Genomic DNA, 14,132 nt, shown 5'->3' with positions numbered 1-14,132 from the left:
GAATGGAGAGGTGGCCAGCGAGGGTAGAGGCAGCTGGGGCCTATGGGGCCGACGGGAGGCCAGGAGGCTGGACTGTGCCGTACGTATCTGGGAAAGTGTGTGTGTGTGTGTGTGTGTGTGTGTGTGTGTGTGTGTGTGTGTGTGTGTGTGTGGGGAATGCAGGGTGGGGGACATTCATACAAATGCCCTAAAGGAACTCTAACAAACCAAGTCTGTTCCTCTCTTGCTCTAAAACCCAGGCACAAAATTTGGTTCTGGAAATAAAAGATTTCTGAGGCTTTTGCCAGTATTTATCCTGTTTATGATCTAAGCCTCATTCCATTACTAGCATACTAAAAAATATCTTGGCTTTCCAGGTACTTTTACATTCCTGATCTCATCTCATACTTCCAACACCCTCTGAGCTAGGCAGAATTATTATGATTCCCTTTGTAAATATGGGAAACTTGAGTCGTGAGGAGGTTAAGTGACTTGTCTAAGGACACACAGCTAGAAAGCAGTAGAGGCAGGATGCAAAGTCAGGTCTCTTTGAGGAGAAAGCCCAGACTATTTTTGTAATACAACACATCTACCAGGAACAGACTCAGAGAAAAGATTCTGCAAAGCATGCCCATTTGAGGAAGGCTGTGGCCCCAGTGTTAATGCCTAGCCATGTGGGTGGCTGGGCCCCAAGTTCTGTTCCCAGGCTCTGAGACAGACGTGATTGAGATAGGAACTGAAGCTCCTCTCAAGGGACTGGGGAGTGGAATCAGGCTCTCCTGGATAGTTGGAAGCTGTCGGCAAAGCTGGCTCGTCTGAATGACTTGGGCACCCAGAGCCTGGGGTTCCCAGAGAGCTGAGGCAGTTGACTTAATGTCAGGAGCTGTGATGTGTCCAGGGTCAGGGTGCAATTTTCCTTGTTAGCTCGGGCCTGAAAAAGGGAACAAGGGTATTAGCATCAAGGAAGAGGAGGCTCAGATGGCACCTTGGAGCAGTCATTCTGTCATGGAGATGGAGCTGCCCTCTTTCCCTCTGCATGTGTAGTGTGAGCATATTGAGATAGTTTACACATGAGGGATTTAGGTTAGATGCCAAGGAGAACTTCCTGCCAACTAGAGGGTGCAAGCTTAGGAACGGGGCCCAAGGGAGGCTAGGAGCTGACTTATGTTGGTGATCCCCCAGAGAGGGTAGAGGCCCTTCAGGCCCCATTGGATTCCTGGAGGGGTGGAGGGACTTGGATGGAATGACCTTGCAGCTTCCTTCCAATTCAGGAATGCAACATTCCTGAGCTTTTGGGTAGGAATCAGCCTTCTTTTCTAGACTTAGCCATCTGACACAAAGCCATCCAGAGGGGAAGTTTGATGTGTCCCAAGTTAAAAGGAGTCTCAACAAACACCCTCTGTCATTTTTGGCAGGTCGGTGTTCTGGAGGTCGGTGATCTTATATGGGTGACTTAGATTCCAAAGGGAAGCACCTGTGGTGAATGAACCCAGGCGCATTCCAGGCTTTTGGGGACTGCTCAAAGTTTGGCGGCTCCCTCCGCAGAGCCTGTGAACCGCACCCAAACCCCTCCTTGTTTTGTTTCATCTCCAAGGGAAGCGCTCGCCGCTCCTTCCCTTCCCCTCTCCAGATGTTGGCATGCGGGGCACACGTGGGCACCCCTGCCTCGTCGGCTCCGGGGTGCTTCCCAGCCCTGACTCCCGCCGGGCCCCGCGGTGAGCCAGGTCTCTAATTAAGCCTGACCGCGGCCCCATTCCAGCGCTCCCCACAGACCAGAGCGCGACGTCTCCACTGCCGGGGGCACGAAAATAGCTTCGTGGCCCGGCGGAGACTCCTGGCGGCGGTGGCTGACGCGGGACGGAGGCTTGGCAGGGGGCGCGCTGTCGTGGAAGGTCCTGCGGCCGCCGCCGGGGAGTGGGCGGGCTGGGGCCGCGCGGGGCGGGGGCGCGGGGCAGCGGGCGGCCCCTCAGCTGGCCCGGCCTCTGGAGCCCCAGCTGCGCCCCTGCCACCGCTGGCCGCCGCGCGCACCCGGCTCGCCGCCCCGCTCCCTCGCAGTGAGTAGACCCCCTGGGCCGGCTGATTCCGGGCCCTGCCGGTCGGACGGCCTAGTGGGGGACCCAGCGTGCTTGCGACTCTTTGGACGGTAGGTGTAGGAGTGGCAGTGGGCCGTGGGAGGAAGTGCCTGGGCCGATGTGTTAGCCTGTGGAACTTTCTAGCATGTGTCCCAGGGGAGGAGTACGAGTGAGAGAGCATGTCCGTGTGTGGGGGAACGTACTGGTAGGTGGGCCTGGAGTGTGCCCGCAGGTGACAGGTGTGTCTCTTTCCTGGAAGTACATTCGTGTGTGGGGTAGGAAGGCTGCAGGTGGGCTGAGAGAGTGCACATGGGGGGACGGATGGATGTGTGTGCGTGAGCCCATGAAGACAGAGTAAGGATAAAGAGTGTTACCTGAACTCCGACTTTCTAGGGTGACTGGCTCGTCCCCAGCTGGGGTATCTTCTCTGTGGGTCATTCGGTGGCTTTGGTTTTTCACGGCTGTAAGCAGGGCGGGAGCTCAGAGTCCTTGGCCAACACTGGAGTCGATGGGGCTCTGAGGGACCCCAGCTGGCTGGTCAGGGTGAGGAGACAGCTTGGGGGACCCACTGTCATGGCAGAGAGGCAGGAGGACAGTGAGAGCGGGTGGGCAGACCACACAGTCGTGCGCACTCACAAACGCTGATAGGGCGCTCACACCCACACCCTGACAGCTGCTCCTGAGTACACACATTCCTACCCACACATGCACTTCCAGTCAGGACATCCAGGCAGACACTCACATACTTTCAACACGTACACCTGTGGACAGTGACGTGTATGCAACACGTACTTACATGTGTAGAATATGCATATGCACAAACATGCCCCCCTGGCTTACTGTACCCTCAGCCTCCAGACCCCCTTTTTGGGTCCCCTTTAGCCTACATATGGTACCTTGGCCAATGAGTCCAAGAAACTGGCCACAGTAGGGACTATCTAAAGTTAGGGACTTTGGCTGTGGGTTCAGGGAAAATGATAACACAGTGCCTTTGGGATTTCCCATTCGTTCTAGCACTAAGGCTGCCCGTGTAGCCTGGGGCTTAAGGGTCTGGACTTAGAAGCAGCTTTTACCCTCTTACAAATGAAAAGGTCAGGCTTGCAGGCTGAGGCAGAGCAAGGCATCTGTAATTTGCTCTAGGCTCTAGTTTGCACTCTGGATTCTCCCTGCTATAGAAAAACCATGAGCCTTCTGTGGGCTGGGGCCATGCAGTCATTTGACAGGGAGGGACAGTGAGTTGAGCCGGACTGAATCCTTCCCTTTGGTTTTAATCAGCCCTGTTTTGAGTCTCCCATCTCAGCTAGGCTAAAAGAGCTGGCTTTGGCTTTGTTCCTCTCCCTTCCCCCAGTGGTTATCTCTTTCCTTGACAGAATCTTGTTCTCCCTGATCTCCTTCCCCTGGGGACCACTGAGGACACACTAAACAGTGCTTGGAGGAGTAGGTGACCCAAAATATCAGGTTGTTGTTGTTATTGTTGTTATGGCTTCTAGACCTCTTCCATCCAGGTCATTCTCCTCTGGACAGGCTTCAGTGGGGATGTCCAGATGTGCATCCTTCAGATGACATGGACTTTATCTTACTTAATGTTTATGGTTTAGTCCAAGGAGTGCCTGAGCTCTCACTCTACCAAGTCTCCTTATATGCAGGGGAGAGATGATCTTCAGCCATTTCCTGAGTGGGGTGCAGGGATCTATTCTCCCCTGCCCTGGTCCTCAGCCTGACCCCTGGGGATGGTTCAGTAAGGGCGGGCTGAGGTCAGCCTGGCAGCCTTCTTGCAGAGTGAAGGAAGTCTGCATACCTTCCCCAGCCTTCCCCTTTGTAGGGGCCCCCAGCCACCATAGGGCTCAAGACAAGACTGGAAAACTGGAGGACTCATGGTGACTCAGTCCTGGTCTATTTCCTTTTTTCCCCCTCTTAATCAAATACATATACCTGCCAGTCAGAACTTCAGAGCAACGATGCAGAATCATAGAGCATCAGGACAACTCCACTAAGTTCACATAGTTCCAGTTTAAAGAGGAGAAGTCAGACATCAGAATAATAGTAATAATGACATGTGTAATAATGGTAATAGAAACATATTGATGGAATCTTTAGTATATGCTTTATTTCATTTACTTTTCACAACAACTTTCTTTCTTAGGTTAATAGTCCCATTTTTTTTCCTGACAAGGAAACTGAGGCTGAGGGTGCTCAAGGGATTTCTATAGGTCTCTGTGACTCCTGAGCTCATGACCGAACCTGGGGGTTTCTCTTCCTACTCTAGCTGCCAGGAAGCTCTTAGTCTATCCTATTGCTCCAGCGTAGTAATTGTGTTCATTGGAACCCTGGCTTCACTTTTAATTTCTGCTTTAACAACTACATAGTATACACATCTTTAAATGTAAACTCCCACATCCTTTGTAGAAAGAGATCAGAATAAATAAATGAACAACTAGCAATTAAGCCTTTTATTTGCCTGTGAGGATGGGAAGTGTGTTGCCTGGATTTGGGGGGACATCTCCAATTTCAGATATTTCACGTGGTTTCCAAACCATGTCTTAATTTTGGCTTCTGTATCTTTGGACTCGGATTCATGACTATGTCCTGGGGCTATTCTTTCTAGTGGCTCTGGGAGAAAATGGCCATCTCTGTGCTGGCTCAGACAATGGGGATTGTTAAGAATGAATTGGGCCATTGATAAATGCCCCTTGCTCTGAGGACTTCAGCTGCCAGTTCCTCCCTGTCTCAAAAGCGTGAGTGTCTGGATGCCTGAAGGAGTTTGACCCCTGCCCTAAGCCTGGCCCTGGCCCCATGGCCACCCCTTCTTCATGTGACCCTGTCAAGGCCCAGGGCTCTGCTGGGAGGTCTGTGTCTCTTGGACTTGAGCTCTGCCTCCCCCAGTGTGGACCACATGGTCTCTGATCAGCATGGCTCTTCTGGACCCAGAGCTCGGGATGAGGAGTCTGGACTCTGGAATGTGGAGGGACATACACTGAAGCTTTTCTGCCCTGGACCTGTGAGGTCATAGACAAATGCTCACTTTTTTCTCCTTCCCAGTGAGGGGTTTCAAGTCTACCAAGTGGTTAGGGCGTCATTTGTCATCTCTTACCTATAAGAGATGTCAGTCACCAGGGGCCTCTGAATGCAGGGCAGGGCTCTGGCTGCATTAACTAGTTGACTCCAAGACTGCTTATTTTACCCTGCCCAAGGCTATTAATGTTTGGCAAGGGGAGCAGTGGGGGGCAGTGTTTAGCACTAAAGAATGATTAGAAGGACTCTAATGGTGGGCTTTCAGGCACTGTATTGGGATTCTGCTTCTCAGTATGCATTAAGTCACCCCTCCCCCCCACTGCCTTCACACACATTGATGGCTGTTAACCTCCCAAAAGCATTTGGTTACAAAGTGGAAAGGAGGAGTCATTGGCCTGAGGTCCTGGGAAATACCTGGTACTGGGTGATGTGCTGGGAGGTTGGTATAGGTGAGGGGTAAATAATGTCATCTCAAAAAAGTAAGACAGATTTGATTGTATCTCTGCTGAGGATTTGAGGTGTTCCCAGGACTTTTAGCTCAACCAAATGAGAACAGGTTTAAAATCCAGCAAGATTGTGTCGGGCCCTGCAGTCAGAGTGGCTGAGGGGGAAGGCTTACTCACGGTTATTCCCATTTATTTAGTACCTGCTAAAGGCCAGCCCCTTGTTATGTTCTTTGCATCTTTTGTTTCATGAAACCTCTGGAACAACGCTGTGAGACAGGCACTCCTGTTTTAAAGATAAGGCAACTGAAGCACAATGAGGTTAAGTGAGAGCTGGCCAGGATTCCATCCCAGGTCTGTCTGCCGTCAGAGTCTGTAGTGAATGTGTGCGGATCACTCCCCTGGTTCTAAAGCTTTGAAAACAGGAAAATCCACCCCTTTGGGACAACTGGGGAAGGGCTAAGGGCTTGACGTTTCTGGCCCCAGGACTTGAACATCAGCGTCCTCAGCCTTACCAGTCTCAAAACGGAGACTGCCACTCTGTGGGAAGCAGGGGCGGGGTGGGGAGGTCTCTCGGATTTGGCAGGGATCAACCCCACTCTCTTGGGGTGGGCAGCTTTGGGCTTCTGTGGTTTCACTTCTCCCCTGGATCAATCTCTGTCCTGGGAGTGAAGCCTCCACCCAGACTCTGTGATCCAGAGAGCTCCTCCCTCCCCTGGTTCCAGGGTCCCCTCGGTGCCAAGCTCTGGGGGAGTCCAGGATCCACTGAGAATGTCTCTGTGCAGACCAGACCCTATTCGGCATGATGCAGTGTCTGTAGGCATCAGCAGTTTGGCCGGGTAATTGTGTGTAGTGTTCACTTTCTGCTGGAGAAATGGAGGTTTTGTCTTACAACCCAAATATCCTGGGCTTGGAAACCATGTAAAATACAGCCTGTGGTCTGGGAGTGTGGGCTGCACTGTGGGCCTGTGTGTGGTGCTGGTTTAAAGGACGTGGTTGAGAGACAGAATGATGGACTCAGGTTGTCTCACTGCTCCTGATGAAGGGGCAGAGGAGGGCTGTACATTCCAGCCATGTGCAGAGAAAAGAGCGTGGGCTTTGTAGTCAGACAGATCTGATTTGGAGCCTCAGTTTCCTGGTATGTAAAATGGGGTTCCTAGAAAATGTACTGAAGTGTAGTATCTGACATAGAATAGGGGAACCACGAATGGCATATCCTTCCTTTTTGTCCCACTCCCCTTCTGGGGAAGAACACCGGACTGATTGGCAACAGACCTGGACCCCAGCTCTAGCTTAGCCTCTGGGTATACTGTGTTATCTTCCTTTCTCTGGGCCTCAGAGAAGGCCTGTATGTAAAATAGGGGAAGAATGAATTTCTCTCACTCTCTGTAGTTTTTGAGGATAATGAAGTCAGAGAGATCTCCCAGAAGATGCAGAAAGTTCAATTACTCTTTTTCATTTATTCACACCACACATATTAATTGAGATCCTGTGGTGTGCTAGGGTCTGTGCAAGGCACAGGGAATACAGGGCATGTGAGCAGGGCATGTCCTGGTCCTCCAGCTGCAGTCAGACCACATGGCTTGTGAACAATAAGTGACAGGCCTGTTTGTGGGACGTGATCCCAGCAGGTACGGGACTCCTTGCCGTATCAGAACAGGAAGTGTCCTCTCTTACTGGGGCAATCAGACAGGCCTTCCCAGAGGTGAAAACTCTTGGTCTGGATCTTGAGAGATAAAAGGAAGTTTCTGGCCCTGGAACTAGCCATTTCTCCAAGAAGCCCTGGATCCTTTTAGTGGAGAATGGTATTTAGAAACCAAAATCTGGGACAATATGTGCTCTTTGGATTTGGTGTGCCATTGCTTCTATGCCCTCTTAGCAAACAGAGCTAGGACATAGACCTATATGTCCGTATTTATTTCTATGATTCAAAGTGCAAGAAATTATTATCTATTTTTAGAAACGAAAACAAAACCCCACAAGTGACTGAAATAGAGAGTAGTAGCATAAGGGTACTTTAGATTGAGTGGTCAGAGAGGGCCTCTTTGAGGAGGTGATATTTCATGAGAGCCTCGAGATTGTTTTAATGAGAAGGGCCTTAATTAAGATAAGGTGGAGAGGAGGTCTCCTCTCAAATGCAGAAAGTGAGGGAGATGAAAAAGTCAAAGGGACTCTCAAACTCAGCATATCCAAAACGGCATTTCCGTGTTCTTTTCCCACACTATCCTATTCCTATGTGGTCCTCTTCAGGTATGTCAGGTCTCCTTGACCAGCTCCTTCATCTACGCAGCTGCATACATCAGAGAGCACTGTCAGTCCTCCTCAGCACCCGTCTCCCTTGGAGCCCGTCCAATCCCTCACCAAGGCTGGTTGATGTTCTCTTGTAAATATCTCTGAAATTCATCGCTTCTGTCTGTCCGTCTCCACTCTGGTTCAAGGCACCATTTTCGTCTTTCCTGTAGAGTACCACAGGAGCCTCCTAACTGGTCCAGCTGCATCCATGCTGGCTCACTACACAGCAGCCAGAGTGCCTTTCGAGACACAACTTGTTCATGTCATTTCCCTCCTTGAAAATATTTCAGTTGCTTCCTGTTGATCTTAAGATAGAGACCAAACACTTTAATAAATCCTACAAGGTCTTGTTTGTCCGACCCTACCACCATTGCCTATGTCCTCCTAGCCAGCATCCCCCTTCCTCCCATCTGCCATGCTGGCCTCGTCTCAGTCCCTTGGGCTTGTCAGACTCCCTCCTACCATTGGCCATTGCATTTGCTGTTGCTCTGTTTAGGATACTCTCCCTTCATGTCTTCACATACTGAATTCCTACTTATCTCTCAGTTTGCAGCTCAACTGTCGCTTCCATGACCTCCATGACTATGTCAAATCCCATTTTGTAAGGCTTTAAAACATTGTTTACCTCCTTCAAGGGTTTATCACAGTTGTAACTTTACCTTTATTTACAATTATTACATGATAATTAATGCCTCTTTTTCCTATTTGGTGATGAGCTCCATGAGGGCTATTCATTGCTTGATCCTAGCAGTTAGTATGTTACTGAGACATTCTGCAAATATTTGTTGGATGAATGAATGAATGAAGCTTTATCAGCTGAGCACCCAGATAGATGGTGGTGCCATTCACTAGAATAAAACTTTTAAGGAAGAAATAGATTTGGGAGGGGGAAGATAATTCATTTTAGGACATGTGGCATTTGAGGTTCCTATCAGCCCCTCCCCTTCAAAGATCTTACCATCTTCTGGGCAACACAAATTAGACTGTCATTCAGCAGCTTTTTGGTGACTGGTGATAGATGACATCTAATTCCTAGGTGATTCTAAGGGGCTGCCTGGAGGAGGGAGCTAAGTCACAAGGCATCCCTGAGCCTGTGGCTCACCCATCTACCCTGGTTTGTAGAGGATACAGGAGATCTGAGAGGCCTCCAGGTGGTCCTGACTTGGCTCCATGGCTGCTTTTATGAAGGATCTTTACAAACTTATGAAGGCTCCTTGGAGCTTGGGAGTTATTTGCATGATATATCACATGGATCAGACGCTGACAGTCTCCTCCCCACCCCTGAGGTTGTACTAGGCTTAGGCCTGTAAGAGCATTCAGAGAGCATGTCTTACTAAGACCAGGGAGCCATCCTTGCAATGGGGCCCTTAGCACTGGGACAGACAGCCTATTCAGTCACTGTGGCTCACTGACTCTTGCATTCCTCACTCACTCATTCAATGATCTATTTTGTCTTCATTTAAGTCACTTACTCCCTTCACCCCTCCTTCAACACCCACCTGTCCAGTCACAGACAAGAGTTTATGTTGGGTTTATAGCAGGACTCAAGGCTGGTGAATTACCTGCGTCCCCCTCTTCTTCAACCTTCTTTCACATGGTTCTCACAGCCCAGAAGCTCAGGCGAAGAGACCATTGGGGTGGGGAGATGTCATTGTGCTGTTTGAGGGCCACATGTGATTGCAGGGTGTTAGCAGGAAGAAAGTGAGACCAGAAGCTGCCATGATGATTGCTCTTCTTATCTCACTTTCTGCTCTTCTAGTGTTCTGTCCCCTCTTTCAGTGTGATGAGAGCTTAGGATTTAGGCTCCTTGATCAGATTGATGGAAGGTGGTAGCTGGGCTCTGCAGAGGTGCTTGGGGCTGAGGTCCAAAGGGAAAAGAGAAACATAGCTCCCTAAGAGCTCCACCATGGAAAAGAGGATGCTTTTGTTTTCTTCATTTTCTACCAGAATTGTGCTTTTAAACCTGTGGAATTTGCAGAAAGCTGGCAGGAGGAGGGAGAGCAAGATTTTTTAAAATGTGGCCTTAGGAACCAGGCAGTAGACTAATCCTGGCCCCATCCCCTCCAGAAGATGCTCTTTCAGTTCTCTTAAGTTTGCCACTTATAAAGAACCCCTGAGAATGTGTGCTGTCCATCTGTTGTGACATCAGACAGGGCTGGAACTGAGCAGACACAAGACAATGGCAACCACATCAGATAAGGGCATCTTAGAAAAATGCGCGAAGGTGCCAGGGATCTCAGTTACAGACTCATTCACTCAATCCCTCACTCATCCAGTCAACAACTATCCACCTAGTACCTACTCTGTGCCATGCATTATTCTAGGCACTGGAGATACAGCAATGAGCAAAATACATGCTCTTGAAGAATCTGCTTCCTGGTGTGGGAAGATGGACAGTAAGCAGGCTGACATACAGCATGCAAATGGTGCTGAGCACTATGGAGAAATACAAGAAAGGCAAGTGAATCCCAAGGGTGGGAGAGGTTTATACATCTGTATAGGGTCGGGAGATTTTCTCTGATGAGCAGATATTTAACCAGAGGCCAGGAGGAAGTGAAACGGCAAGCTGTGTGAGTATTTGGGGGAAAAGCAGTCAAATGGAAGAAGAAAGGCAAAAGTCCCGACATATGCTTGAGGAGGAGTATGAAGGTCCATAGACCTGTAGTGAAATGAAAGTCAAAGTGTTGAAGTCAGTGCAATAATTTGGGCGAGGTCATGAAGGCCTTTGTGGGTTATTTGGAGAACTTTGGCTTTTAATCTGGGTGATATGGGTGGACATTGGAAGGTTTTGAACAGAGAAATGACATGCTCTGGTGGCAGTTTGATGAGAGTAGGGGGGAAGGCAAGTTAGGAGCCTATTGTAGTAATGCAGGTGAGAGATGGTGGTGGCCACGCCCAAGGTTCACTTATCATTTATTTCTCCATCCATTTCAGTTTTTCTTCTACCAGTGTGACATGGCCTCTGAGGCTTTTTGTCACTGTTCATCCATTCCTTTTTCCCTTCATCCTCTGTCGAGCTATCTTCAAGTGAATTTTTTACAAGTCTGTACTGGTCTTTAACAAGTCTTTACCTGCTACACGTAGAGCATTATGCTAGATGCTGGTTGCTAGGGGCATATTCTTCTGGGACTTGGGCCCCAGCAGGGGGTGCTAGATGCATCCATGGGAGATCACTAGTCAGTTAGAAAACCAAGCGGGCCCTGGCAAACCCAGAATGAATCATGTCAGCGCTTCAGTATTTTGGGTGCCTTATGATTTGGCAAGGAGTGTGAGTACGCTTCCAGGAGGAGGCCACATTTATGTTGAATCTTGATGGGTGGGGACAGCAAATCAGTTCTGAAGAATAGCAGGGAACATGCCTAGAAGCTTGAACATAAAGGACATAGTGGGGAGTAAAGGGTGGTAATACCAAAAGAGGTGGGGTGGGCTGGACACAGGTCTGGGGAGTCATGAGCACCAGGCTAAGCAGTTCAGACTTGAGTTAAGAGATACTGGGGAGATGTAACTGGTTTCTAAGGGGATGTTACAAGAGCTGTGTTTTAAGGGGTTGAAACTAACACCGGAATGACGGGGTTAGGCTGGAGGCTGGAGGCCAACGAGAAAACAATTGCCTTGTGCAAGCCTTCTTAGTCTTATGACCCATAGGGTCCTGAGATTGGAGAGACTGTTGGGGTGGCCCCCAGGTGCAGAGTGGGCAGGGAAGCAATGATGTGGGGGCTCTAATGGCCAACAATAGCAGCAGATGATGTGAGCGGCTATCTCTGGGACAAATGCCAGATGTCTCCTGTAACTCACCTTTGAGCGAAGAACGCAGAGCAAACTGAGTTCTGGGCAGAGCAATCTGGAGGTTTGGGTCTGGCCTCTGGCCATGATGACTCTTATAGAAGCTTCTGGGGAAGGGGTCATTGGATTGTAGAAACATAAGTTTCAGAGTGGAAGTTCATCTAATCCACCCCTCTCCTCTTCCAGATGGGGCAATGAGAAGCCCAGAAGGGGCATAAAATATTCAAGACCATATAGAGCACATGTGGCAAGAGAAAGGTCAAGCATCTTATTTGAACTCCTGTTGGTGGAATTACTAGTTTGAATTATACATTTGTATATTTCTTTCAATGGAAGAGGAAATTCTAAGAAAATTGTTTTATTCATTTACTTCTCTATCACTTAGCTGGGGCCTGATACAGAGCAGATGCTCTGCCCTACCCCGTGACCATACTGTCACCCCTCTTGCCCCAGACCAAGAAGGTGTTAGACGGGTCTCAGGGTGGGCCAGAGGTGGGCTCAGGAAGAGCTGCCTGCCAATGGGAGTAGAGCCTGGCTCTGGATCCCTTGTGCACTCATGTGGCCTGGCCTGTGACCATTTCTACCCCAGTTGTACTCAGAGCCCTTGGCAAAGGCTCACTGGGGACCGTGGGTGTGAGTGAGTAAAGGGGTGACTACTATGAAGGTGACGGCTGAGAGGGTGAGGGAACAGGTGTGTGATGGGCCGGGGTGTCCTGTGCCTGAGGCCATTGCAAGAGACAAAGTCCCTGCCCAGCTGGAGATAAAGAGCATCTCACAGGGGATATAGCAGCCGCCACAGAGAAACCTGGGATGCATATTTGGGGCATAAGTCCAGTGCTTGGTCTGGCCTGAGGCTCGGCCTCCAGAGACTTCACTAGACCCACTTATTTGCTCTTCTGTTGTCCCAATCAGCTAGAGGCCACATCTTTAAGAACATAACCTCTCCCCACAGTGTGCAGAAGTCTGCGACTTAAAGGCAGGATTACAGATGCAATTGTCCTTTGACACACCTCCATCCCCACACTCAGGATCCTAGTGGGGAGGGCTGAACTGGAGACAGTTTTCTGAAGAGTCACAGGGATTTGGGCCATAGCACCTGCCAACCCAGGCCCTGTGGTCTGTGTCAGTACTGGATTCATAATTGATTCTTAAGCTCTTGGTCAACATGTTCTGTTTGTCTTGTGCTGTGGACTTGGCAGAGGGATTTCCACACGGAGGAGAGTGACTTAGACTCATGAGCAAACTGAACTTGTAGACACAGGAAAATAAGTGCCCCCAAGTTCAGCATCCCTCAGTGAGTACCCTGGGGAAGGCAGTGGCATTTTCTTCAGGTATCGGGTCATTATGCTCTCTCTCCAAGGGGGCATCGTGGACCCAGAATGGACCAGCATAGCATCATGGACCCGTATCAGGACGGAACCTGAGACGGAGGGAAGAAAGAACTTGAGTGCTAGTGTTCAGCCACAAATTTGCTCTGTGATTTGGATAAGTCATTCACCTTCTCTGGGCCTTGGTTTCCCTTTGCAGAAGCTGCAGGATTAGAAAAGACAATTCTTTTTCTTTTTTAAGATTTTATTTCTTTATTTGACAGAGAAACGAGAGAGGGAACACAAGCAGGGGGAGTGGGAGAGGGAGAAGCAGGCTTCCTGTGGAGCAGGGAGCCCAATGCGGGGCTCGATCCCAGGACTCTGGGATCATGACCTGAGCCGAAGGCAGACACTTAACGACTGAGCCACCCAGCCGCCACCGGAAAAGATAATTCTTGAGCTCCTCTCCTCCCATAACGTTCCAGGTTTCTTGCTCACATTGTGTTAACAGAGATTTTTGGTTAGGCCCCAACTTCTAGATTTCTGTCTTGGTCCAGAGCTCATTTTTCACGTTGCCTGAAATCCCACTGTTCTAGATTCATTCCTTTGGGTCTTTTAAGAGACTCTTATTCCATAGATTATATTGCCTAACAAAATCCCTCTTACTTTTATGACCTCATATAGAGATACAAAGCAGGTGTCCACTCCATTATTGTATTTCAGTCTTTACAACAACTGTGCCAGGTAATCAAAGATATATTATTATCTCCAGTTTGCATATGAGAAAAGAGGCCCAGAGAGGTTAGTAACTTGACAAAGTTCACAAGGTTGGTTACTGGCAGAGCTGAGAGGAGGCTGTTGGTTTCTTGACCGCTGGTCTATTTTGTGTGTGTGTGTGTGTGTGTGTGTGTGCCACCTTTTGGGTTTGGCAAGGGGTCCTAAAGGCTGTATGGGATGGGGGCTGTGGTTTTTTTTTTATCAGATGTCAGAAGTATCAGGATAAGAGCATGAACCCCCACATACTGGTACGGTGCTGAGGGGCTGTGCCCGGATAAGCATAGGCTGGCCAGGCAGAAAGCAGGCCCTCTGCTTTCTGTCACAGACTATGTTATCAGGGTGGTGGGACTCTGGTCAAGCCCTAGTCTTCTTGTTTTCATCTTGTCCCCCAGCTTTATTAAGCTATAATTGACATGTCATATTGTGTAAGTTTCAGGTATACAGTGTGATGATTTGATATATGTATT

General features: G+C 49.3%; 1 protein-coding gene across 1 annotated transcript in view; it reads left to right on the top strand.

The window, feature by feature from the left end:
* Positions 1-1,617: 1,617 nt before the first annotated feature.
* The window catches only part of INSC (INSC spindle orientation adaptor protein), a 120,416-nt gene continuing 107,901 nt past the window's right edge, over positions 1,618-14,132 (top strand). The window contains exons 1-2 of the mRNA XM_036098629.2: positions 1,618-1,694; positions 2,089-2,122. Coding sequence (XP_035954522.2) covers positions 1,618-1,694; positions 2,089-2,122 — 111 coding nt within the window. The remainder of the gene's footprint in view (positions 1,695-2,088; positions 2,123-14,132) is intronic.

Source organism: Halichoerus grypus, chromosome 11 (genome assembly GCF_964656455.1).
Source record: "Halichoerus grypus chromosome 11, mHalGry1.hap1.1, whole genome shotgun sequence".
In the NCBI taxonomy this organism is placed as follows: Eukaryota; Metazoa; Chordata; class Mammalia; order Carnivora; family Phocidae; genus Halichoerus; species Halichoerus grypus.
The sequence above is the reverse complement of the archived record's forward strand: the minus strand, read 5'-3'. Positions and strand labels throughout refer to the sequence as shown.